The 23,640-nt window shown below is 40.8% G+C and overlaps 1 protein-coding gene across 1 annotated transcript; it reads right to left on the reverse strand.

Annotated features, from left to right (window-relative positions):
- Window positions 1-16,556: 16,556 nt before the first annotated feature.
- rfx6 (regulatory factor X, 6) lies at window positions 16,557-23,431 on the reverse strand (the record flags this gene model as incomplete). The annotated part of the gene is made up of 19 exons (XM_080860342.1): window positions 16,557-16,741; window positions 17,311-17,523; window positions 17,798-18,313; window positions 18,505-18,711; window positions 18,958-19,080; window positions 19,560-19,677; window positions 19,772-19,881; window positions 20,020-20,158; window positions 20,250-20,409; window positions 20,559-20,608; window positions 20,718-20,831; window positions 20,937-21,014; window positions 21,136-21,243; window positions 21,493-21,520; window positions 21,609-21,686; window positions 21,944-22,005; window positions 22,124-22,247; window positions 22,575-22,728; window positions 23,230-23,431. 19 exons carry the CDS (start codon window positions 23,429-23,431, stop codon window positions 16,557-16,559), a joined length of 2,769 nt encoding a protein of 922 aa, XP_080716468.1.
- Window positions 23,432-23,640: the final 209 nt, after the last annotated feature.

Consider the following 23,640-nt stretch of genomic DNA (forward strand, 5'->3'; position numbering starts at 1 on the left):
ATGTTTCCTTGCCATCCAGATGGTTGAGTGCCAAGTTGGTCCTGGCAGTGGTGACGACTGGCCCCACCATGGATTCCCCTGGTAACAACAGTCACACATTGCTCATCTCCTGTTGCATTCTGAGGTCATATTTTCCTCCTGCCAAGTGTATTGAGGTGAAAGGGGCATTTACACCTGGGGTGAGGGCGAGGTGAAAGGCTGGGAGAGTATTGTCAAACAGCAGCATTCAGGGCACTGTGGGACGAATATCGAAAGGGAAGATATTAGTGCTGCATTTTCACAGGAGGCAAGAAAATTCCGTCCAGCTCAAATGTGTTTTGACTGGCAGGCCTGGCTCCTCGTCAAACCCATGACTGTCACCCCCGAGATCCTATTTCTGGCCACAGACCTGGCCACGGAGAGGAGCGAGCCCATTAGCAGTTAAAATTAGGGTGGCCCTGCCTGTAACAACACACGCTCACTTCCAACAAAGGAGAGACGTGTGGACGGCGGAGGAGCTGGGGGACTCAGTGTCATGGTAATGCACCATCCATCACCAGGGGGTCCTGTGGCCTGGGAGACAGCTGGGGGGGGGGGGGGGGGGTGGGTGGGGGGGGTAGGGGGGCATGTGTATCTGGGGGAGGGAGGGGGAGGTTTAGGGTTTTAATGGCAGAACGAGCACAGTACCCATACCAATGTTTGTGTGTTTGTTTACTGACATGTGAAGGGAGACAGTGGGGAGGATATGGACTAGTTGTAAGATCAGTGCCACGTTGCAGACATGTTCTCCAGTCGACTGACAGACCGAGATCTGGAACAGAATTAGGAACTTCAAATGTTTATCAAAGGATCACCTTGATCTTTGAGTGAACGATTAATAATAAATGAATTATTCTGAAAAAGGATCAGGAAAGGAAAAAAACATTTGCTTCAGTATGCAATGGGCTACACATACAATCTTGGCCAAAGTGATTGTATTTGGGTATATGAAAGCCTGCGCAGTCCCAATGGCCCTGCTTGTCCTTGCCTTCTAAACCCTCCATTGTGAACTTCATTTCAACACCTCTTTTATCTGGCACTATTAGACCCGACGGAAAGCACAGCTCACAGAAAATGAACACAGTTTGTTATTGTACAAGTCAGAGCCACCTATGTACGCTCTACAGGAAAAAAAATGAGATACAAAAGAAAGAGAGGCAAGAAATAATACTTTTCCCACAGCATTTGACAATTTAAAAAACAGCAATGTGGAGGGAGAGGACACCAGATAAATGAAAATGTCCTGCTATACAAGGTTACGGAAGAGAACACAAATAAGGCAGGAGCTATTCACTATAAAACAACAATGAGGTGTATGGATATTAGTTGAATTTGGATTCAACACGCAACCCTGTGATGTGACATGGCTGGAATTTGGTGCTAGCTGCTATTAGTCCAGTCTCAGTTGTCACGTATTCATAGGGGCCCTCATGGACAGATGTGCTAAATCAGTTGGGCCTGTCTACTCACCATGTTTTCGCATGACTTAGCTGCCGACATGGGTAACTGAATGTGAATGTATGTTTGGCTGAGTCGACCCCTTCTCTCACACACACCGCTGTTGCTCTACCCCTACCCCTGCCCCCCCCCACCCCCCCCCCACCCCAACAAGCTCCTGGACAAACAGCTCCCCTTACACACCATGTGACCTTCCCCATCACAAAGGTAAGGAGAAAACCTCTTCCCACCACTGGTGTTGAGGGTGCACATCGGCCGGCACACTCACTGTGAGGGAATGATGGGGTTGTGCTGTGGAGTGGGGGGGGGGGGGAGGGGGTGTTAGGGTTAGGGTTAGGTGGGGGTGTGGAGTGGGTGGGGGTTATTATGGCACAGGATATCACTCCCCAGTGTTCCATTCCCACCCAGCCAATGACAGATAATGAGAGCTGCAGGGAAATGTGAAAAAAAATGACCGCCATCCTGTGACAGTGAAATCAGCTCAACAGAAAAGCAAGTGTGAGCGGCCAGCACACATACGCAGTGTTGGACCTCCTGGCCCCCTGCTACTCCCCGACCCGGTGGTGACTGAGGCAGCTGTCCTGTCTTTTTTGCCCTTCTCTGTCAGTCGTTAATTTCCCACAAAGGCCCCCAGTGACAGTTCCCTCATAGTAGCCATACTTGGACACAAGGTGCACAGCATATGCCGCAAGAATGAAATACAGAAGTTGGGGCGCACAATAACATGTCTTTGACAGCTCGCTCCAACAAGACAGTGTTTGACGACTAGACAGGGAATAAATTCAAAAACATTTTACTATTTCTATTGGGTTACGTCTACTGCATTTCCGTGTACACTGAACCTATCACGTCACAATTTGCTTATCTAAGAAGTTGCTTTTTTCAGAGTCGATCAACTGAATATATTTTCCTTTAGTTCCTTTCAGCGCAGGTAGCTTGACAGAGCTCTCATGTTAACTGGGAAGGTAACATTTCATATACAACCTACGCCAACAACATACATATCACTGAATAAATCCTTCAGGAGCACAAATACTATCATGCCACAGCAAAACCACACATCTGTAAAGACAGTATTTGATACGTTTTAGAGAAAATAATTCACATCAAAATAAAACAAGGCCATCCCCGAAACAGACCTTGATGATTAATACAGAGGCTAATCACTCTGACTTCTGCTATGATGCACACATTTTCTGAATAAGCAAAAGAGCTTTGGCCATTGTGCCCATTGGATTAATCACAGCCGGCCCTTTGGGATTCTGAATCTGTCTCTGAACTATTTAAATGAGATATGTTAATGAATAGTGTCTTTCATTACATGCAGTATGAGGCAACTATTCCACGCATGTCTACCTAGGCTTCTGTTTATGATCAGAGTGTGCCAAGCATTCAGACTAAATGAAAATATACACTAGAGAAACTATCCCAGGCATCTCCCATAACAAGCTGCAGAAACTCTCTAAAGCATTGCTGCTATGCTGCAGGGGAATCTTGAGAATCTTGAGCTTAAACCACTATGCCTTCCAGCCTTCAACAGGACCTGGGACGAGACGAAGGAGGCACAAGGGGGTGTGGGGAGAATTGGGTGGCAGAGCTTGGGGGTGCGTGTAAGGGTCGGGTGGGGTGGGGTGAGGTGGGGTGGGTGAAACGGTATTCATGGGGATTCAAACAGTCCGCTCTCACGATTATAACTTTTCCAGTGTTGTGCCGGCTGGCGCTTTCCACTTGACAAGTTGAGAGGTGATTTGCTGGTACCCTGCTGGCGTGCAACACCAGGCATTTCCTCACTTAATACCTATCTTCCACTGGTGTGGTCTTCTCGTCTTGGTGTCTGCCTCCACAGTTATGTTTAAGGTGGCCCATAGGTGATGGCCTGAGATCCCTAATGACAGAAAGCATGGGGGTGGTGTGTGTGTGTGTGTGTGTGTGTGTGTGTGTGTGTGTGTGTGTAGGAGCGTCTGCCTTCACAGATCTATGCTGATTGGCTGATTGGCCAATGTGTCTGTATTCCCTCTGAAACTTGTCAGAGGTAGCCATGCCTTGAGTGCTGAATAGTGTTGTGTGTGCATTCACAGGATCATATTCTGCATGACCGGAATTCTTGATTCTGGAATGACCGGAATTCTTGTGGCGTCTCAATAAACGTGGACACAGCTTGTAAAACAAGGAAATGCATATGGTGTGTATCCTCTCTGCTTTAAATGACTTGTATGTTAATGACATTGCTGCAGCATCAAGGTGTGACATTGGTCATTTTTGCCGTACTGAAGGATTTCTTAATTAAAACATAATCACAAGTCAGTCAGGCCTTTGAAGCCAGGATCATTACAGAATCTGTTGAAGTCTCCTGGAAATTCCCAATGGAAAAAATGTTGGAATGGAAGTGAAAACTCATTAGTTTACTATGACAGCGGCCTCTCCTTGTTCCCAATCAGTTATTCACTGATGATGACACCTCATAACTCTTGATGTGAACTCTGCTTTGACTTGATCAGGTTTCATCTCAGTACTTGGGAAAGACCTTTTATGTCAGTTGCAGGGTCCTGTGACTGGCATGGCCATCATCTTGCAGTATTTCAGGATGAGGTCAGAATCTTTTTTTTTTTGTTCAGGCGGTCTGCCAATTTCTCGACACCTGCCTTGAAAGTGACAGCTCTATGGGTACCCCCATGAATCAACAGTCATGTGGTCAGTCCTCAATGGTCCTGGACAGGCCCCAAGTTAGAAACAGCCCTGTAACCCTAGTAGGACAGCTGAAAAAGAAAACGAAGAAACGCGAAGGACCAAGTGCACAGACCATGGGGACATATGTTCATGCCTGTGTATATGTGTGTGAGGTGTGGGTATGTGAGGTGACTGTGAGTACTTTAGATAAAAGGTCAACAAAGGGTCTTGAGGTGGGTTATGAGATTGTGAGTATTTCATTAATGTCTTACGCAGTATGTGCCCAAACTTTGATGGTCCCACGATGATACTGTAGATATTTTAAAAAATACGGCTCAGTGTCAGTAATTGCCAGTGTGTGTTGTGCCATGAAAATTATATTAAAGTAAAAAATAATATCTAATATATATTCACAAGTATAGGCTATGAAAGTGATGCTGTTGTTGACATCAATAGTGATGGAACATTCTGGTTTCCTGGGCGCAGCAGACAGTGCTTTCTGATCCCTGCGCTGCAGTTGCTGAGGGACAGCCCAGGCATCCGTCAGTCAGAAGTCACACAGCTCTTTCATCCTGCTGCTTTCAAATGCATAATTATGCAGACCTAAACACAGCGTTTGAAAAACATTTCTCACATTTTAGCTTTGCTCCTTTTTTTTGGATAACTGGAGTGTTTGTTAACCAATGCGTCATTAGTAGAGTACCTCCCTAATTAAAACATCAAGACACATCTCCTAATTAAGAGTGATTTGATGTCCTTTCATTCTTCTTTCGGAAGAAAAGGTCTATTTTCCATCCCCCCTCTTTTTCCCCAACAACATTTTTTCGCCATCTCCAGAGACTTTAATTGAATACTCATATAATGCGATCACCTTTAGGTGACACAAGGGACACAAGAGGCAGACGCTGGGCTGAAAAGGAGTGCGCCAGCCCAGGGAAGCATTTAGAAAAAGGGTTCATTAAGCGCAGACAGATCAGGATGCGGCATACTTCTCATTCAAGATGAAACAGGTGCAAATCAAAAAATGATCGCATCTATGAGCTGTAGACTCCATTTTGTGTTTCTTAGGGCAACATGTAAGCCCCAGTGTTGATCCATCTCTGGGCGCTTCTTTGCCTAGAGACTGGGGTGTTACAATGGAAGGCCCTCGCTCTATGTCCAGAAGAAGGGCATTAAAAGTAAAAAAGCAGGTAATGACCAAAGGGACTGTTATAAAGGCAGGCAAAGCCTTTTATGGTGCATGTATGAAAACATTCAGAAGATTTGAAAAAAACTGAGGTCCTTACCTAATATCCTTTTAAAGAAGCATGTCATACACACACAAAGTGAAAAAGGTCATGCTTCATGGAAGTGAGGCAAGGCTATTACTACTGCTGGATAGGGCAGATCGGACCCAGCACAGCCACCACCACGTGAAGACAATACAAAGGGTTTGACGTCTCAGTTTTTTTCACTTGGTTTCCGGGAAACTTATTATAGAAGGTCAAGGTAAACGTATAAGTCAATACATTGATGGCTTTTGAGGTAAGATCACTGAAAAGCTGGTAGATGCAATGAAACAGTTATTTGTTTTGACACTGTTGAGTGTAATCTCAATCAACAACATAAAAAAAAATGAAGATTGTTCCATCAGAGTCTGAGGTCTCTGTTGTTCTGTTAGTTATGATGTCTCTCTCTAGTAAATGGATTTGAGCAGTCTTGCTTTCCACTTTAAAAATTAAATAAAAATGGAGAAAAATCATTGTACCTCAGGCAGCCACAGATCCGCCTCTTGTGTCATAGAACTTTTCTAACCATTCAAGGAGAGTGCACAAGTGAGTGGTGTTTTTTTTTTTTCTTCCCTTTTTGCAGTTATTCATTGAAGCTCAAAGAGGTTGTTCTTAAATGACAGGGGTACTAGTTCCCCCTCAGTGTGGATGCCACACAGACATGTGCATTGTTAGGCTAAGGACACATAGCAGCATTTCCAATGGATGAGTGTATGGTAAGTGCTGCAGACATGTGGAGTTTGGGGAGCCTCACTCCCGCAGATATAAATGCATTTCAAGTACCATGCCATGGTGATTCAGAAGGACACCATTAGAATGTGTTTTTCTAGTGAGCTATGTTGTAAGATTAAAGAAACTTCAGCAAATCTATTTGATTCTAATAAAAAAACCCACTTAAAAACATAAAGGTTCATCACATTTATAAGCTAAATATAATGTTTTATTTCATATTACTGGTAAAGATAAACGTCAATTATGATCTTGTAAAGTTTAATAGTGTGTGAAGATTAGCCACATATAAACTGAATACAAGTTCAGTCCTAGAGAGGCACATTTGACCACATCATCACAATGGATACAACAGGTCTTTTCCCTCATCTGCTCAACAAAGCCCCAATGCACCTGGCCATGTCTCCCGACATCACATGTCCTGCAGCCACTGAACCTCATCTGGGCTGCCATAGAGACCGGGAGGGGGCCTTACAAAAGCAGCACATTGAAATGGATCAGCCATGCTCAGGGTATGCAGCACAAAAAAGACATAAAGGAAAGCCACACGTTCATTTGCCTTTGCACACCGCCAAACCATGTGCAAGATGGAGATGACAGAAGAAGCACAGCGCTGGGATTGAAGTCTCTTATAGGGGTCATATTGATAAGATACATGAACAAGAATATGTGTACACAGTGAATGGTTATTAATGTTAATTACTGTTGATAATGTAAAGCAAAAAGATTTTACAGTGCAAAACATTTTGTTTTATTAATTTGTTTATTATTTTCACCTTGAAGAATAATGCGACTATAGTACAAGTACACACTGTGCGTTCACTACCATACTTATTGTAGGCTGGCAGAGAATGCCTTGCCATCGTATTTTTTTAGATAAAATAATAAAATAATGGTAAAAATTGAGATAAAATGACATTAGTTACATATATATATATAAATACATGAACGAAAATGAATGAATTTGAATGAACGAAATGGTGATTCCTAATGATCCTTGACCAGGAGATTGGGATTGGGACACTAAATCAAGGCCGACAGTAGACCTTCACGGAGAAAAGGGGGGGGGGGGGGGGGGGGGGAGAGGGAGTTTAAAACACTGTTCAGATTTAAAAGCTTATTGTTATAAAAGAAGAAAGGTCTGCTATAACCTTCCCCTTGTCCTTGACCTACAAATCTTTGATTTCAAATAAGGCATCTTTGTAATCTCTTCTCATCTGCATTCTGTGCAAGGAAGACTTATTCTTATTATCAGATTCTTATTATTAATCAGTCAAATTTAAGTCGTAATTTTTTATGTATTTAAATGAATTGCAAAAATAAATGGAAGGTAAATATATAATGTACTCATTAAGATATATATATATATAAATAACCAGCTCATTGTGTTCAGTTTAGGCAGGTTTTAATGTGGTTTCCATCAGACTGTAATAAAATATTATATCTAAATACATAAAACCATGTCTTAAATTTGAAGTTGTAGTTGTATAATTGACATGACATGCAGTTATCTTTGCATGTTTTTTGTTGTATATTATTTCTATCGTCATGTTAGAGTTAAACATAAAATTATTTTGATAGTGGACTGACCGCTGACAGAAACCTCCAAATGTATCCCAAATGTTCCCCTGAGCTGATAACACTCTCATAAGACTGCCATATTATAAACTATATACAGCCACGCTGTCACTGCAGGTTCACAGATCAGTCACACTCAACCGTAATTGCTGATGTCCCTGGAGTAAGAGTTTCCCCTCTTCTCTTGGCTGTTTAATTAAAACTGAGCAAATGAGTTAAACACAAAGCTTACCCAAGTAGAGTACTCCTTAAAGCTGTGTTCTACAACGATGAAAAAAAAAAAAACATATACAGTACATTGTCAGAATGCACATCTTTTCACTTAAGGCTATTCTCAAAAAAGACCCATGGCCTTGATGCTTTTCAAATCGGATGATAAAAGCATTTACACGTTTGCCCCCACCCTTAGACAAGGGGAGGCAAGCCAAGAGTAATGGTGCTATACTACTGAAGAGAGAGACACTGATTGACATCTGCAGTTCAGCCCAAACTAAAGACTTGTTTTCCCTGGATGTCATTCAAGCGCTCTTTGCTTTGAAACCTAGGAGAGAATGAGAGGATAAAAGCCGATTTAATCCAGAGAGATTTCCCACTATTATCTGGTTGTGCCTAAATTAAACAGTGTATTTTGAGTGTTAATTTGGATTCTCTCAGGGCCATAATAAGAATAGTTAATCAAGAGGAGCTGTTTAACTTCAAATGAACAAGCCATTAAACAATACAGCTGACAAAGAAAACAGAACTCAGATGTATTCTACATATTAGGACAAGCCTCCAAACGATTGATCAATTACATCTAATGGCAAAATGAATACTTCCATTTTTTAGCTCTTCAGTTTCATGGTTAACTTCTCAATTACCTCACCTGGACTTAATGCAGACTTGTGTATAGTTGTCATCCAATACACTGATATTTTGCTTTGTGTTCACTTTGTCTTTTTTTTCCAAGTTTCAGTTTTTTTAATTCTCCATGTCACACTCTCACAATCGGATCCCTCTGCTCAGTCCATAAAACCTCCCTGTGTTTGTGTGTGTGTGTGTGTGTGTGTGTGTGTGTGTGTGTGTGTGTGTGTGTGTGTGTGTGTGTGTGTGTGTGTGTGTGTGTGTGTGTGTGTGGTTGGGGATTTAAGCCTCATTCCCCTTGCTGCCAATGACTTCTGTGAGATTCTGTGCCAGACCAGAGAGTACAGCGAGATTACCCCAGACTTTTACCACCAACGAGAGAAATGCCTGCAATGTCTGCTACGGCCCTCAGCGAGCACCTACACCACCCCGCCACTTGCTTCAGGTTAGGGCGCACACCGATGTGGAATTCTTGGACTTCATGTTAGTCAAGACCTTTATACTGATAGACAGGGGCTTGCTACAGCACTGGTGGCATACTCACCACCAATAACTCAGACTGTGTTTACAGACTGCTCTCTGCCTTCTGGGGTTTGTACGCAGGTGATCGGATGTAAGAGTTGATTAAAGGAAGGATGAACAGTGAGTTGGTGTGCTTATGGTGCCCTGTAAGGGAGTATTCAGAGTTTCCAATCCATTTTTGGTCCACAGGCATGGCTGTATGTTATATGTCATTTTGAAACATAATGTATTAGGCTATAATTATTATTACTATATCATAGTATAGCATATCATTATTATAGGGCTGTAATATATTAATTTGTGTACATTGGTGGGACAGCTTCATGGGCCGTGCTTACATTGTTTTCTTAAGTTATCTCATTTCCTTGTGAGTTTTAGTTCAAGTAATCACACATTGTCTCACAAAATGAAACCCAACACTGACTTTATCCTTCAATTTGTTTTCATTTTGTATGAAACATTTTTCTATTATTATCAAACAGTATTTCCTCGATCCTTATTTTGCATTGAATGTCAGCCTCAAACATCTTTTTGAATCCAGCATTTATTAATATCCAATAAATGCAGGGTGATATTTGAAATGGGATGCAAGATGGCAATCTTTAGACACGAAACAAATATATCTTGGTGTAGTTCCGTGGAGACCTGTTCATCAGAGGTGAAGAGTTTGAATACAAACTCTAGTGATGTACTGCCATCTAGTGGACAAATCTGGTGAAGGCTGGGTCTCGGCAGGTGGCAGAATGCTTCTTTTTCATTTGTACCAAAGAAATGTTATTGACAGGTGCTCTAATAAAAAAAAATAATTTCCGACAAATAATCGTTTAAATATTGGATTGAGTGTAGGAGAACGAGACGTTTAGGTCTTAATCTGCCCAATACCTGATCAACACACCCCCACTGATACTGGGATTTACATCGCAGCGTTGCCAAAGGGGGCCTAGGGCTTCTCCTCACTACACAGACATCTCAAGTGGACAGGAAACATAAACACAGACAGCAGCATGGATATTGTGATAAATATCCAGGGCCTCGTATTACACACACACCTTCTGAGAGACCACTGACAACCTTTTATTGCTGATAATAATGTTTCCAATGTTTGGGCTCGTACAAAATATACACATATCACTGTGCTCTGAGTGTCAAGAATACTGAGTGCAGTTCTCATTTTTTCAACTCTCAGTTTAACATGAAGAATTATTAAAAATGCTCAACCTCACAAGATTTGTAATAAAAGGTTAAGGTTAATTTATGTAAAGTAGAAGCAATTCCAGACACTATGGTGCCCTTTTAATTAATATACCAGAAACAGCTTTGTCACATTAATTGAAATAAAACCACCAACAGCATAACAATGTGTGCATAGTATAGAATTCGTCATACATTTTTACTCAAGTGCAGTGGCACAAATGAAAAGATTAAGAGAGGACAGTACTGCAAGCCTGGGTATGAATTTAATATTTTTGTCATGTTAAAGAAGCATTATTCAACAATTGTACTTCAGGATTAGGGTTAGGATAAGCAGTTTTACCTTAAAATAACAGCTTGAAAAAAATTGGGGCGCTACAATGACTTTTAATATGGAGAATCACCACCATGCCATTGCCACACCAGAGTCCATATGCATATTACTGCTAAATGTAGGATTGCCTGAAGCGGCCCAGCTTTTTATTGTCTGCCGAACTAGTAAGTAGCTTATTTGCCGTCTTGCTTTGTCTTGTGTTGCATTGCTTGATGTTTGACTGTGTTAGGACAGTTGTTGACTAACTAGATTGTCATAATGTCAAAGTCAGCACATTTCAAGAGAATTCGTTAGTTTTAGCCGCTAGCATATCGTAAGAGATTAGCAATTGATTCGGAATGCTTCTCTAAGAGAAATAAAACCAATTATATGACAATTGTAAAGAAATGTATAAACCCACAAACATCTCGTGTATAAGTTATTTGCTTCCCATAAATGGAACACTGTGCAAGAGGACAGTTTTTGTCTGTGAACCAGTTTAAGAGCCTTCTAGAGGCGAAGGATGTGCCTCAGTGCTCTTGTTTGAACTAATTCTATGATTAAATTTTTTACTGTACGTTATTTTATACTTCATTTCTGAGTTGTTTAATGTGTTTTGTTTCTGTTTAGGCCTTAGTGTCATTCACTCTCATGCCCTGTACTCTGTACACTCAATCAGGGCATTGCTGTAAAAGAGCTCTGTGCTCATTCAACTTCCCTGAATAAACAATGAATAAAAAAAAAATGACCACAACTGAATGAATTAAGAGCAGACAGTATGTTTTTAATGTTAAGCACCTCTTAGACGCTCAGGTTGGATACCTACACCAAAACCTACATCCAGTACAAATATAATAGGCCTATAATTACATTTATTTAATTAAAATAGAATTAAATATATTTCCTCAAAATGTACTGAAATATATTTCCTCAAAATGTACTGAAATATATTTCCTCAAAATGTACTGAAATATATTTCATCAAAATATAATTAAATATATTTCTATAAAATATAATGAAATATAGCGGCAAGCAGCAATAAGGTGGCCAAGCAGCCCAGCAGACCAAAACTGCCACTGAATCTTGATGTTATTATGTCAAGGACGTGGCTGTTAGCACTCACAACAAGTTTCTTGTCAATTGACCAAAGACTGGCCGAGATATGAGCTCACGATAGGCTCTAACACAAAAATGTTTTTTCGAAAAACAGTCACCTGTAGCAAATTTGGAGAATATTTGGGTACATTTGTAGCCTGGTATAAGCAGATCAAAATTCACATTGTAGATAGGGTCTGGCCACGCTCCGTTGGGGATTAAATGTACACATTCATCTTGCTCCGGCTTCAATTCTTCGATGCATGCTCGCATTGTTACCACTGTCACTATCACTTCATCTAGCTCTAGCACTGCTGCTTCACTTCAACGTCATCGCACTTAGCCACCCCCACTGGTCGCTGATTGGTCTGCCCTTCAGAATTTCCGAGCGAATATTAATGTGGACAGGTTTCCAATCTATAATCTCAGCGAAAACTGACCTGAGAGAAATAGGCCGCAGAGCCAGGCTCATGATTTGCGGCCTGTGAATATTTTTTTTTACTTTTCAATCCAATCCAATATTGCGTCCCCATCAATTAGTTTGACATGACAAGTTGCCATGTCTTGGCCTTGCGACCTATAACAGTATCACGGGATACAATATTTTTTTTAAGGCAAACATAGCATTATAAATAGCCAAGACCCATACCTGCTAATTGCAACACCCCATGACATGACAGATATTGTTGTGTTTACTCACATCTAACAAATTTGGTTTTAATACATGAAAGTGTTGCTGAGCTATGACCTCACTTCCTGTTTGGTCGCTTCACCACTGATTCTGATTGGCAGTGAAGGATGAACGCTTTCGAAAATCAAAAATCCATAAAATAGCATTTGTGAGGCTTGGGGCCTGATTTACTAACAGGATTGCGCCCATTTCTGGCGTAAAATAGCGGTCGTAAACATAAAAATGTACTAAGGGGGCGCAGCGCATATTAACGCCTGTGGGTGTGAACAGGGCAGGGCCCGGAAACGTGGGTGGAAACCTGGGTGGAACGTGGGCATGGAGCGCAATTTAATGGGAGGAGAGAAGGTAAGTGCGCCTAATGATGTATTGCGTGGTGTTTACTAAAACTGCCTGTTGAGCGCACGTCGCAATTTGCGGGATAATTCTCCGCCTCCTAAAAGCACGTCTTAACCAGGAAGCGTATTTTCCATTGAGTCTGAAAACGTTGATATTGCACCAGTTATAAGAGCAAGGCGAAGATATATACAGAGACAGCGCACAGAAATATTTTTTTCAACTCGTGTAACACTTTTTTCAGTTAAGCGATCCACAAATCATTAGACGGTACAGGTTAATCAGCCACGCAATACTTCTGAACCAGATCAGAGACATCGAAGCCTCCAACCGGAGATCACATTCCATTCCATCAGTTGTTAAACTCAGGACAACATTACACATTTTGGCATCGGATCATTTCAAACAGTTATAGCATCAGCAGTTGTCATATCTCAGCCTTCACTCAGCCAAATATTCACCCAGGTACTCGACGCATTGCTACGGTGCGCTGGTCAATACATTTCCCCACTGCCATAGCTGAAATTAGAGACATCAAACAGGACTTTTTTTGAAATCGCAAACTTTCCGAACGTAATTGGAACCATTGCTTGCACCCACATGCAAACAGTCCCACCTTCAATCCACGAACACGTTAACCGAAACAGAAAGCACACATATTCAATGAATGTCCAGGTCATATGTGATGCCAACATGACCATTACCTACGTGGTAGTGGTCTGTCCATGACAGTTTTATCTTCCGGAATAGTGCCATCTATTGATGATTGAGCAACGGTGATTTTGGAGAGGCCTGACTACTTGGTAAATGTATTTGTTTCAGTGGGGATATATTGTAGTGAACCCATGTCCCAGAACGTATTAATCTCGCCATGTACACACCTATATTGTTATAATAGACAGTTTATGCATTAATGCCACCAATAGCATATTATTTATAATCGTGTTCTTTTAAACATCTCGCTGTAGGTGATGGCGGGCAAAACAACAATATAACCCATTGAATCAGGTTCAATGATTGAGCAAACGTGAACCAATATATCTATCTCCTCTCCGCTGAACCTTATTTTTTTCTTCCTCGTATCTCCATGGTGGGCAGTAACTTGCAGGCAATTTCTCTTGTCTTTTAACGGTGCGCTAAATAATGATTGCCCAGGATCTGGCATGATAAATATCACGGAAAATGCAGTGAAACACTGTGCGTTAATGTGCGCCTCGCAAAGGCGCAGATTAAGCTGCGTTCGCAAATAAATCTTAGTAAATCAGGCTCTTTAAAGGGCGGAGTGAGCACACAGTGCCCAGCGCAGATGTGGTTTGATAAATAGCACGGAAAATGCGCAAAAACACTGTGCGTTAATTTGCGAACGCAGATTAAGCAGCGCTCGCATATTAGTAAATCAGGCCCTTGGTCTGTAGCAAATAACAAAATATGTGGCTTGTGATTTTTTTTAAACTCTTTCATAAAATGCAATATATGGTGGACATCATATACGTTAAACTCTGCTTGATAAAACAAATTCAAGTGTGCCTCATTTTATAATTCAAAAATAATACATTCTTTTTTTTAAATCACACACATAACTCCCAGCAAAAATGAACTTCCAACTTCAAACTGTTGGTGATGCTGGAGCAGTCAAGGCACAAACATGAAACAGAAGAGAACCAAAGGATCGTCCCCAATCAGTGTGCCGAATTTACAAAGAAATTACCATACGGGTCTAGGGGCTGACGAATAAGGTGAGAAAAAAACAATGAAAGCCTCATCAAGATACAGGAAATACAAGCTGAGGCTGAAACAAATCTTAAACAAAGACGTAAAGGCATATTATTTTAGAATTCTTCAGAATGACAAAAATTTGTTTCTGAAAAATATCAGTTATAAATACATTTTTCTTAGTTCTGTGCCAAGACTGAACCAATTGAGGTACACTTGATGAGTTCATTTTAGAACCATTTCAAATCAAGAGAGATTGTATGTGTTTGTTGTATCTTTTACCAATAAAATATGTCTTTCATATTTGATATCTTCTGACAGAATGGCCATCATATCTCACCATATCAATAATAGTAGACTCTGGCTGTGGATCCATTAAGTGCCTGTGAGCCCAACAGAGCTGTTGATCTTTGGCCTGAGTGTGGTACATATGGAGCCTCTGTGGCCTAATGCAAAGTTCTGGTTAAACATTGGCCCAAAGTTTGCATTCGACCTTCTGTTGTTTTTACACTTAAGGCCTGGCAATTGTTGGAGGCATTATTGACTTTGTAATTAAACTATTTTAACGTCAGGATTTTGTAATCATTACATTTCAAGCCATCTGTTCCAGTCCAAGGGCTGAAATGGATTTTCCCCATGAGTAGATAAAGGATGGCATGATGTGGACTATTTTATCATTCAGTTTGTGCTGTTTGTACGTCTCACAGGACAAATGCTGAAATCCGCATGTCACCCACTGCAAGCAATTATCAAACCAAATGCATTCAAATGTTAGGTATTGCCTTGAAATTATATAATTTCTGCACACAAATGCCTTCTCCAATCTAATGGTACTGATTATGGTTTTATTAGCTTCCATCTGCTCAAAGACTAACAAACCTCAATTTAGACACAGGGAAGAATACAACGCCCCTTTCCTCCAATAGTCACAATGTATAAACAGCTTGCTAACGTGGTAGGAATAAACATCTCTTATTGGTTCTGGTTTTTGGTCAACACATTTATCTACCCATATCTTCACCCATTGTACAACAGAGAAATCAAATAATCTCTCTGTTGGCAGATAAAGCTCAACTTTGATATAGAGCTTCTTCAATGGTGCTTCCGGACTGTAATCTTTGGCTTGACCTCCATGGGACTGGGTTATCTATTAAAGACTTGTGTGGTCTGGGCTTCAGAGTGGACAGATAAGGAGGGTGAGCAGCTGATTGACCTCACCACAGATCTGTGTCCCTCACATTAAAACCATCATGTCTCTCTTTCTCTCCATTATAAACCACTGTGAGTCGGCTATGTCTCTCTTTCTCTTTATTAGAAACCATCATGTCTCTCTTTCTCTCCATTAGAAACCATCATGTCTCTCTTTCTCTTTATTAGAAACCACCATGTCTCTCTTTCTCTTTATTAGAAACCATCATGTCTCTCTTTCTCTCCATTAGAAACCACTGGGAGTCTGCCATGTCTCTCTTTCTCTCCATTAGAAACCATCATGTCTCTCTTTCTCTCCATTAGAAACCATCATGTCTCTCTTTCTCTCCATTAGAAACCATCATGTCTCTCTTTCTCTCCATTAGAAACCATCATGTCTCTCTTTCTCTCCATTAGAAACCGTCATGTCTCTCTTGCTCTTTATTAGAAACCACTGGGAGTCTGCCATGTCTCTCTTTCTTTCCATTTCAGTCTTTCCCACATCACATCGGTGCATTCTTCATTCATGATGCAGCACCTACTGGTAGCTACAAATCCACTTACACTACAAGAATGGATACAATTTTATATTTATTTAATTGGAACAATAACTTTACAACCTCGTATTTCAGAGTCGAAAAAACACATCCAGTCAAAAGCATTAAATAATATGACAAAAACAAGATTCTCAGCTTTACCAACCTATTTACATGATGCTACTGACACACCCCCCGAAATAATATAGTGATTAGATATCGAGCAGCCAGTTAATGTGCTACACTCCTCAAATATGCTTCCATTCTTGCATTTCAATGAAACTGTAACCTACAACAGTAGATAAGCTACTGTTTACACATTAACACCCAGTTGACTGCAGCCTCTCTGGAGAGCATGTGAGTCTCACCTGCAGTGACAGGGGGGTTTCAGTCGGGTGGTCTTGGAGGATCAATTATGCGGGGCCCCCCGTTGACCCCATGAACACGGTGTTGATGGGGGGAAGTGAGGACACCATTTCCCGTACCTCAGAAGAGCCCTGGTGTGGGAGCAATGCATCCTGGGAATGATAGTGGGAGGCCGATCCATACATGCAGGGAGTGGAGACAGAGGATGAGATGGGTGGGATGACAGATGAACCTTTGATGGAAGTGAGGGGGGAAAAGACAAAACAAAATATGGAATTGTTAAGTAATGACAGTGGATGCACAAGGAGCATCATGTTACTATAATTTCCTTTCAATTGTTCCGATCACTTAGCAAAGTATGTTCCAGCAACTTATGAAAAGATTGAGCGAATAAGATCAAAAATATATTATGGGGACCCTATACTGGATGTTTTTCCTCTATTGTTCGTGTAGTAAGTAACTAAGCTTTGACTAGCTATGAGACTTCATTTAAAGCATAGTCTGCTAATCTAAGGCAATACACTTTTGGCAAATTCAGTGAATTGCTCCTTATGATCCTCTAGCTGTTCATTCTATGTGTGCACTCGAACATTTGCGGAGTTCGTACACAGTCCAGGCGCTGTAAATGGGAAACAAACAAAGTGGCTCTGACCAAGCCACAAACAATTCCAGCTAATCAGTATGATGCTTCAAGAGCACGGAAGGGAGAGGTGTAATATGATTGGCTGTTGAGTTCAAACATCAACATCCCGTCGGCAGAATCGTGAGCTGTGCCTTTAATGTCATCTCAAATAGTCTTACCTCCAGAGGGTCGGCTGCCTAGTGAGGGCTGCTCGCTGTAATAGGAACCAGCAGGCTTTCTGATGGTGTCATCCAAGATGTTGAGAGGGTCATGAACGTCAGCATATGATGGGACGGAGCGTATGGTGCTGACACTGCTGATGACAGACACATGCTGATCGATCATGGAGCCCATCCTCTGAGCGTCAAGGTAACCGCTACCGCCATAGTACCCTGAAAGCGAAAGAGAAAGAGAGGATGTTGATGTTGGATGTTGAAAGAACATCTGGATTAAATCGTTTCTGTTAAACTTCTAATAAAACGGCAACTGGGTCTAAAACGACATTCCTCATCTAAGTAGCCTAGATGATAAACGTCCTGTAAGCTGTGCTTTACCTTCTAAAGGGGTTGCATTTTTTTTTTTTTTAAATAACAAAATATTTGAAACCTATAATGGTGCTAATGGACTGACAGACTCTGTAAGACTTAATATTCATGAGCCTCTCACCACTTGATCCTGTGCTTGTATAGGTGAGACCCTGGCACGCGCCTCCATTCAGGCCGCTGCCCACAAAGCTGTACCCTCCAGAATCTAACAGCTGTGCCCCTTGGGCCTCCACCCCTGTGTCTTGTGTTGCACTATAACCCACGGTCCCCTGTGGGTTATATGAAGACACCGCACAACTGGTGCTAAAACAGTCCTTAGTCACTGGCTGCTCGCCAAAGGGAGTGTATCGGCCACCGTCTGAACGAACCGAGTATGCTGCCATTTGGCTGTGGGCCGGGGGCCTGAACACCGGCTGGTAGGTGGAGGAGGGAGGGTAAAAGCCAGAGTTGGAGAGAGGCAGGCCTTGGTACATGGCGTCTGGGAAGGCCTGGCAGGGAATGTTGGGCTGGATGGGGCAGCTGCTCTGGGGCCGTGCTGCCATGGGGCCCTGGTTGATAACGCTGCCTCTGTTCACAAGGGCTGGGGAGATTGGGGGGGTCATGAGAGGACCACTGCTCTGAGAAAAGTCCAGCTGACCTGTGGAACAGAGGATATATGAGAAGAAAAAAAAACACTTTTTTATGCACTGCTTATTTTGCCTACAGAGTTAAGACCTCAAGCCATTTTAATGAAGGCAATTTGTAAGTATTCAGCTATGATATTTTGTGGAATTCTGATGATAGTGAAACCTGAGATTAAGTGCAAGGACCACAGTGGATCTTTAGTACCAGAGAGGGGAAATCCATCTGGGTCTGTGCCTTGGTACCCCACCACAATGGCTCCCAGGCCCTGCTGGCTTCCACTGAGAGACATGTATGGGTGTTCTGCATGGGTCTCGTTTTTAACAGATGAATCCCCAGGGAGAACACTAGATTTATTACGAGTGGCCAGGAAGCAGGAACTAGGAGATGCGGTGAAAGCTGCTTTGCTGGCATCTGAAATATTTTTGAAAGAGGAAGCTATTAATACATTCAGATCATATAACATAATGCTCTGGGCTCTGTTAAGCGCCTAGAGGCAATTGTATTGTTATGGCGCTATACAAATAAAATTGAATTGAATTGAATTGAATTGAATTGAATTGAATTGAATTGAATTGAATTGAATTGAATTGAATTGAATACAATACAGAACAATACAATACAATACAATACAAAACAATACAATACAATATAATTTACCTGCATTTTTCATGTATTTTTCTAAGAGGTTCTGAAGGTCTTGCTCCTTGTCATTATTGAATTGTGTCTCAATAGCCAAGAGAATATATTCATCTAAGAGCATTCGAATGAGGTGAAAAGACCCTGGAAAAAAGTCAGACAAAAGATACAAGACATTCAAAACAACATACCAGTGGTTTGATTCATCTTCAAATGCCAGTTAAATGTTTTACGGGTATGTTGTTATAATAGTAGTTATTGTATTTAACACATTGATGCCTTGTCTTTGGTGTGACCTCTGATAGGTCATGTGACAGGTCAAACTGGTCGGATGTGTCTAGCTTTGTGTGTGGTAGTCTTTGCCTGAGAATTCTCTGACTGTGAATCAGACAACACACATTGACCAGATAAACTGTGCTTATCTGGGAAAGGTCATACAATTCCATGACCATAAGTGTTTAGCGTACACCTGTTGACTAAGATAGCCAGTGTTTGTCTTTCTGTGTGGGGTCCTAAATGTGGATGTCATTGTCTACTATTGAGCCCCACAAGGTCTGGATAAGTGGGAAGTGATTTAAAAAAAAAAAAACCTAAGCTTTAAACAGAACACTTCAGAATCTTACCAAAACTTGTAGCATTATTCAGCGTGAGACTATGCATAATGCGAGCTCCAAAGAAGCTCCACTTGAGAAGAAAATCCTGTGCCCTCTTTTTTACTGACCGCCCATTTTGCTTGCTAGGCTGGAGAGGAAAGTCAATGTGCGTCAGAAAGACAGGTTTAGAACTGTGAAAAATGTTGTTTCAGAGATACTTGACGAGATACTTGATGACGAACCTTGATCACTTTTTGCTCAACCACAGTGTCCAGCCATTCAATGAAAGACTCAACTGTGGCATTTTTCTTCAGGAGGTCTTTCAAGTCTTGGAACACAGCAACAGAATCATCTGGAAAATGTGAAAAAATCTCGCAGCATGGATAAATGGTAACATGGACAAATGGCTCTCCAAGCCCATGTTGAAGAATTATTTATTATTATTTCATCTTTAACTGAAAAGTATTCTTATGTATGTAAGAATCCTCACATTCTGAGTATAGCTCAGAGTCTTTGTCACCAGTGAAAGTAAGAAAAGTCTGGGATCCGATGCTGTTCAAATCCACCTTGTCAATATCTGCAACCATGGAGTTAACCACGTTTTGGTCAAATAGTGCCGGTCTGGCAATCTGGTAGAAAACAAACAAAATGGCATTGATAAAAAAAGCACTTACAGCCAATGAGACATGCATATGGTCAGAAATGAGCTTAAATGTGTACCTGGGCAAGATGTAAGAATGACGTTTGCCGCTTTAAAGAGGACACAAACTGTCGTGCAATAGGTAGTTTTTTTTCTGATAGCAGCTCTGGCAGATTTTCCAAAGATGACACCATCCAGTGTTCCCAATGTTTGGCAAAATTGCGAATATCTGCCAAGAGACTAACAACATATTTCACTGATAAATAAATGATAAACAGAAAGGAAACTCCCCTTTAAACCAAAAGAAACCCCACATTTCATGAATTTAAAGTTAACATAACTCTGCCCTCACTGAGAGGTATATCTTCTGGTAAAGGAAACAAACAAACCTCTCAGGCATTTCCTGCATTGTGGCAGGGATGAGGACATCAGTGAGAACCTGAGGGAAGAGGGAAAGCAATACTACCTGTGTTATTCATACATTGGTGAGATGACAACGTGAGCTCTATTTTAACTTGTGTTTGTGCTGGGGAATAAGATAAGGACACCTTGTACAGGATGGAATCACACACACAGAAAATGTCAACTATTATGGGGTTTTCCAGGAGGGGCAGAAGATGATCGGGCATTCCCTGCCAGAAATGCAGCAGGAAGTTTTGGATCTGCAAAGAGGCAGGGAGCAATGGTGAACGCAGCATTCTTGTACTGGGTAAAACTACACAAAATGTTGAGGGGAAAAGACAACCATCTGTATCAGACTGAATTACCTCTTCAAAGTTCACATTGATGGCATTATCCAAGATGCACTGACAGTGGGTTTTGTACATCATAATTAAGGTGTCTACCTATAAAGTAGCAAAGGCACAGAAATGATCAATACAATTAAAAGATTTTAATCATTAAAATTATGAATGAAAAAAGCTGCAAGAACACACTGATGAACAACCAAATGACAAACAAACAAACCTTCTCTTTTGATATTGAACCGTGAAGCACTAAATGCAGTGCACTTGGAAATTCTGGCAGCAAAGTTCCAGTTTTTGAGTTCAGGGAGTATTTACGCGTGAATCCTCCCTTTAGATTAGATTAGATTAGATTCAACTTTATTGTCATTGCACAGAGTAGACGTACAGAGACAACGAAATGCAGTTTAGCATCTAACCAGAGGTGCAAAGAAATGCATATAAACATTTAAGAAATAAGTGTTTCACCAAAAGGATATTTTTACATTAATTTATGTTGTAAATGATGTAGATGGAGCATAACATTATATCGTTTCTAAATGACTGATAATGGAGAAACATCAGAAAATCGTAACATTACCTCATTTTTGAGTTTGCTTCCAGAAAATCTGAAAGTCGGTTAGACATAATTAATGTTTTAATCTTTAAGAGAAAACTGTATTTTGTATTGTAGAAAGACCTATTATCATAGTTCACCTGGTTAAGCCTTTTCCTGAGTATACTGAATGATAATAGGCACTGCTCTCTTTAATGCCAATACCATAATAATGATACCTGTGATAAATGATGAGAGATGGGATGCAATTTAGAAACAAAAGGCATGGCTAGAAAGGCTTTAAAAACATTCAAATTAGATAATTTAGAGACATTGCGAATTCATGTTTTAATTATGTGAATTGTCAACAATTTTGTTCTGTAAACAGAACTATTCATTATTCTCTGGAAATTGTATAAGAAGAGAATAATTATGAGAATACTAAATATGAGAGTAATTATGTGGCCTGTAGAGAACAATGTGTTTGCATGCTTACTTTGAGTGACCCCTTGTGCCAAGCCTTCTGGTTGTTAACAGTGGAAATTTCTGTCGTATTGTCTGCAAACAGTACAAACCCAGTCAATACTTATACACATTAAGCATATTTTTGTATATTTTTGTCTCTTCTGGGATGGAAGGCTGACACATTTTTTGGATGACATGTATTCATCTTAACCTTCCCAAAAGTGGCAGCACAGGCAGGGTCCAACTTCTCCTTGCGGCAGAAGTCTAAGTAATGGGCATATAAGATGCAGCGTGGCAAGCAGACACCTTCACATACAATGTAATTTTCCTCAAGCCTGGAAAAAACAGCAATATAATATTACTATCCATATTCATAATGAATTCAGTGAGCAGTACATTTTATAAAACTAAGAAATAAAAAGATACAGTATACTCAATAGAGTGTAATACAATCTGAGTATATCAATAAAACCTATAGGGTAAGTACAGCAAGACTTGATTCAAAGAGAAGAAAAAGCAAAACGTGAAAAAGTCTTTCAGAAACAGGTACTTTCATAACATTCCCAAAACACGCATGGGTTGAAAAAATGATAAAATTGAAATGGAGAAACCATTTCACACAGAATACAGATGCCAAAGGCACGTGAGTATAGAACCCGTACCATTGCAATGTCAGATGAGTCTGTTTCTTTTTGTCCTTGATTATCTGACTGATGCTTTTCTTGGGAACAGACTCTTTGAAAGCCAGAGTCTTGGCATACTCTAGGGTTTCCAGGTCCTCCTCAGATGATATAGACCCATTGCTATCATCAGCTTCTGCAAAGATTAAAGTGTCAGTCAGACACAGAATAGTATAGAAACCCTTTTGACTATTTGTGTGTGTGTGTGTGTGTGTGTGTGTGTGTGTGTGTGTGTGTGTGTGTGTGTGTGTGTGTGTGTGTGTGTGTGTGTGTGTGTGTGTGTGTGTGTGTGTGTGTGTGTGTGTGTATGTGTATGTGTGTGTGTGTGTGTGACAACTATACTAAGTCTTTTAGCCTTATAAACTACCCATGAGATTGACTGTGCCATGTATTTGAATTGTATCGACATATGGAAGAAACAGACAGAAAGGAGGAAAGAAAGGAAGAAGACTTGCTTGCCAATAACCTTTTCTTTCCATTCACTTGGATGGAATTATGTAAGCCTATTTCTGTGGGTGGCATTTTATAGACGAGCATGTCAACTTCACTATAGATAACAGACAATTTACAATTAGCCTATAGCCTAGGCCTAAGTAAAGCGCCGTCTATTCATTTGTAATGTTAAAAATAGCGTCACCTGATTTAATTCCTGAATCTTCCTCCTCATCAAATTTGGAAAACGAATTGCTGTGCAATTCACAGCCACGCACTGACTCATCACATGCAATAGTAATTGCGAGATCCTCGGCCGCAAAGCAGATCTTCTTGGAAGCAAGTGGTTGTAACAGATGGCAAGTGACATCTCTTGTTGGACTGCAACTTATTCTCTTCATTGGCATGGTAATCGTTTAATAGGCTACTGACGATGAATCCGATAAATTGTGCCTCTTCTTCACTTCACTCCATCACGATTTAGACCAAAGGAACTACCTGTGTTTAGGCTATTTAGTCCACAACATCCACACGCTGAATAACCTAAGTTACTGTTTTACTAAAAAAAAAAAATGAATGTAGGAGAACAACGTAAGTTGTCAATAGGCCTAATGTC

This window comes from Sprattus sprattus, assembly GCF_963457725.1.
Source record: "Sprattus sprattus genome assembly, chromosome: 2".
NCBI lineage: Eukaryota > Metazoa > Chordata > Actinopteri > Clupeiformes > Clupeidae > Sprattus > Sprattus sprattus.